The sequence below is a fragment of the Bison bison genome, unplaced genomic scaffold (genome assembly GCF_000754665.1).
Source record: "Bison bison bison isolate TAMUID 2011002044 unplaced genomic scaffold, Bison_UMD1.0 scf7180017847416, whole genome shotgun sequence".
NCBI classification, from domain to species: Eukaryota; Metazoa; Chordata; class Mammalia; order Artiodactyla; family Bovidae; genus Bison; species Bison bison.
In genome coordinates, this window is record NW_011477989.1 from 39,444 (window position 1) to 43,322 (window position 3,879).

The 3,879-nt window shown below is 61.0% G+C and overlaps 1 protein-coding gene across 1 annotated transcript in view; it reads left to right on the forward strand.

Annotated features, from left to right (window-relative positions):
• Positions 1-3,879, forward strand: part of SCRIB (scribbled planar cell polarity protein) — a 19,620-nt gene that overhangs the window by 8,466 nt on the left and 7,275 nt on the right. The window contains exons 18-21 of the mRNA XM_010843188.1: positions 8-79; positions 377-487; positions 567-860; positions 955-1,140. Of these exons, the coding sequence (XP_010841490.1) occupies positions 8-79; positions 377-487; positions 567-860; positions 955-1,140 (663 nt within the window). The remainder of the gene's footprint in view (positions 1-7; positions 80-376; positions 488-566; positions 861-954; positions 1,141-3,879) is intronic.

Here is a 3,879-nt window from a genome sequence, read left to right on the forward strand (position 1 = left end):
CACCCCAGGGGAGCCTGGGCCTCTGAGGCTGCCCCCTAGTCTGCTGGCCGCTGCCCTGGAGGGGCCGTACCCAGTGGAGGTGAGACCGCTGCCCTGGCCCTGCCCACCAACCAGCCCCTGTCTCCACAGCCACACAGCTCTAGGTGTGGCTGTCGGCCCCGCTCGTGGGAGAACAAGGGCCTCGGTCCTGTCCTCTCAGGCTCCAGGACACAGGGCGTCGTTCCGTAGGGGCTTCCTCCTCCTGCAGTCTTCTCTGCACCATCACGCGGCCTCCCTGTGGCGGAGCTCCCTGGTCTCACACACCCCTGGGCTTGGGAAGCCATCCTGTAATGTTCGGCTTGTTCCAGCCACCCTTCCTGTTCCTCCATGTTCCTAGGAAATCTGTCTGCCCAGAGCGGGGGGCCCCTTGGGGCTCAGCATCGTTGGGGGCTCCGACCACTCCAGCCACCCATTCGGTGTCCAGGAGCCCGGCGTGTTCATTTCCAAGGTAGAGCAGGCCCCGTGGGCACCGCGGGGTGCAGGGAGGCCCGGCCCCCTGCCCACAGTTCCCGGCCTTCCCTCCACAGGTGCTCCCGCGGGGCCTGGCTGCACGCAGTGGCCTGCGGGTCGGGGACCGCATCCTGGCAGTGAATGGGCAGGATGTGCGGGAGGCCACGCACCAGGAAGCAGTCAGCGCCCTGCTCCGGCCCTGCCTGGAGCTGGTGCTGCTCGTGCGGAGGGACCCGCCGCCCCCGGGCATGCGGGAGCTCTGCATCCAGAAGGCCCCCGGGGAGAGGCTGGGCATCAGCATACGTGGGGGCGCCAAGGGCCACGCCGGGAACCCCTGCGACCCCACCGATGAGGGCATCTTCATCTCGAAGGTGAGCTCCCACTCGCCCGCCTGCCCCGTGGACTTCTCAGGCGGGGAGGGGCCCAGGTCCGGGGCTGGTCCTGAGCACAGCTGTCTCCCCGCAGGTGAGCCCCACGGGAGCAGCTGGGCGAGATGGCCGTTTGCGGGTGGGACTGCGGCTGCTGGAGGTGAACCAGCAGAGCCTGCTGGGTCTGACGCATGGAGAGGCTGTGCAGCTGCTGCGCAGTGTGGGCGACACCCTGACTGTCCTGGTCTGCGATGGCTTCGACACCAGCGCTGCCACCCCTGAGGTCAGTGCCCCCCCGGCCGGCGCTCGGCCACGGGGACTGCGTCCCACCCCCAGTGTGGCCGGGAGGGTCCTGGTGCGCCGGGGCCAGGACGCGCTTGGCCGTTGTGAGTCAGACCTGGGGGAGCCATGCGGTGCAGGTGCCAGGTCCTCGTTTCGGCCCCACTCGCGGCCCTGGCGGGACAGAGAGTGTGTACAGAAGGCCTGGTTGTGTCTTCAAAGAAAAGGTTGAACCGGGCAAGCAGCATTTGTGCCCTGGGGCCGCCAAGCCAGGGCAGGACGGCCCAGAGCGGGACACAGCCCGCCTGCAAACCCCCGGGCCCTGCCACGCTGGCCTGGTGCCGGCCTGCTTTCTGGCAGCCCCTTAGCAGGGAGCTCAGGGCCCAGACCTGTGTCCCCACGCAGACACCTGGGCGGGCATGTGGGGACCCAGTGGTTCTCCGTTGCAGCCCCTGGAGGAAGTGTTGGCTGCCAGGCCCGGGACTGGGCTGCAGAGGCCTGGTGTCCAGCCCGGCCCGTGTCCTGCACCAGCCTGGCTGTGCCCTCTCGGGGGGCCCTGCTGTCTTATGCTGCCGCTGTCCCCGGGCTTCCAGCATCAGCCCAGCGGGGCCGCTTCTCCTGCATCAGCCCCCAGCCCCCGCCTCCAGGGGCTCATTCCCCGCAGCGGCTGCCAGCTCCCCGAGGGCCTCCTTTCTGGGGATGGGGCTACAGTGGGTCTCTGGGACGGCAGCCTACTGCCCGTCCCTGCACTGCCGAGGCGGGGTCCACCTCGTTCTGTGCATCGTCTCCTGAACTGGGAAGGATGGTGCGTTTGTCCTTGTTTCTCCTCCCTGGGTGCTGGACTGGGACCCCATTCCCTGGGTTCTGGGGGCCCCTGTGCTGGTCTCTGTGCCCACATCCCTGTGTCCCTGCAGGAACCTGTTGTTTCTGGTGAGGAACCTTGCTCACATTTTCCAGAGAGGGCTGTGTCTTCTGCTTTCTCATTTAAAGTGAGACCTTACATGTTTCGGTCAGTACATGTACTTATTTTTAAGGTTTCAGTACAAACAGAGTAAATTCACTCCAGGGTGAAGAGCAGAGCAGGCATCTCCCCAGCTTTACGGAGGCTTTGCTGGGCTCCTCTGACTGTCTGCCCATCTCTCCCTGGGTTGCTTTGTCTGTGCAGAGTGCTGTCTTTCCAGAGTGCAGAGTGTCTGTCTTTCCAGAGTGCTCGGAACCCGTCTTGATGCTTTTGGGGGCATTTCTGCAGGACAGCACCCTGGAAGAAGGGGTGTTGGGCCTGAGGCCGCAGGCTTGCCCCATCTCCCACCCCCGCCCAGCCTCAGGCTTGTCTCCATGGACCTGGCCTCCTTTGACGTGTGACTCACCTAACTCGCAGTTCGTCTTTTGTGTTATAAGCTTCTGTCTTTTTGCATAGGGCGTGAGTGGGCTTTGTCTTTTGCTCCTTCACAACGGCCTCTCTGGGGTTATAGAAACATGGAGACTGTGAGTGACATTGTCTAACCTTTCTCATAATGTCTGGATTTGAGTTTTGACGATGAAAACCCTCTCTGGGGCAAGATTGTCAAAGCTGTTTTTTAGAAAACAGAGCACTACAATCCACTGGAATTGCTTCTCAAGCAAGTGGATCTTCCGTCCCAGTGGAATGCACTGGACTGTCCATCACTTTCCCACTGATCAGGGGAGATCGGACTTCCTTGTAGGTTGGATCCACATCCCGTGGTCCTGGGAGCCGGCTGTGTTCTTGAGCTGCTAACCTCTGTGTAGCCACTTTAGAGTATGTTTCAGGAGACCTAACTGGTGAAATCACCCACTGTTTTTTCTCCTTTTGACAAGTTTTAGTCTATTTTCATGAGTTTTCTCTTCCAAATGGACCTGCCAGTTCTGTAAGTTGGTTGGGAGCTGGGGGTTAACTTTGAGCTCTGTGACTGTGTGAATAAGGTTTCTCCGGGCACATTCCTAGGTCGCTCTTGCATCCTTGTTGATTCTCAGCAGTGACTTTGTTGCGTCTCCTGGAGGAAGCCCTGAGGCCCAGGTGGTGGCTGCGGGTCCCCTTTTCCTGGGAAGTCAGGCTCCTCCATCCCCCCGGGAACCTGGTGATGGTGGACAGTGACCTTGCCTTGTGCCGACTTGGAGGAGGTAGTTTATATAACATTCTTTTAAACTTGGACAGCTGTTTCCATTTATAACCTGTAAGAATTTTCTCTGAAAGAGTGCTGAGTTTTCTGGAGTCCTTTTATTGATGGCTTTTACAGCCCTGTGCCAAGTACGGTGAGGTGCAGCCCACCGGTTTCCTCCAGCTAGCTTGGTGCTTGAAAGAAAAAGGGGTGACATGTATCCGTCAGGACACCGGTCATCCACCCAGCCCCATTTCTCTTACCCTCAGCCCACCTGCTTCCTCTGTGGTGACCCGTTCAACCCCTGTAGGAATTAGGGTTCACAGCCATCTCTCCGAACTTTGGATTCTGCAAGTGCGTCTTTGCATGAGCTGTGCCCTGGCGTCCTCCCCAACCTCTGCATGGCAGGGGGCAGGCTGGCATCCGGACCTGCCTGTCCTTGCTGTGCCGGCCTCTGCCCCAGGGCCCTGCACAGGCAGGCAGGCCTGGTGGCCAGCTGGTGGCAGCGCTGTGGGGGCCGCTGTGCGCTTCCAAGAGCTTGCTGACTGGTGCTCAGCATGTTTGGGGCAAGGTCCAGAACGTTCTTTCTCCTCCCCTCTGTTTCTGGGGTCCCATCACCGTCTTGA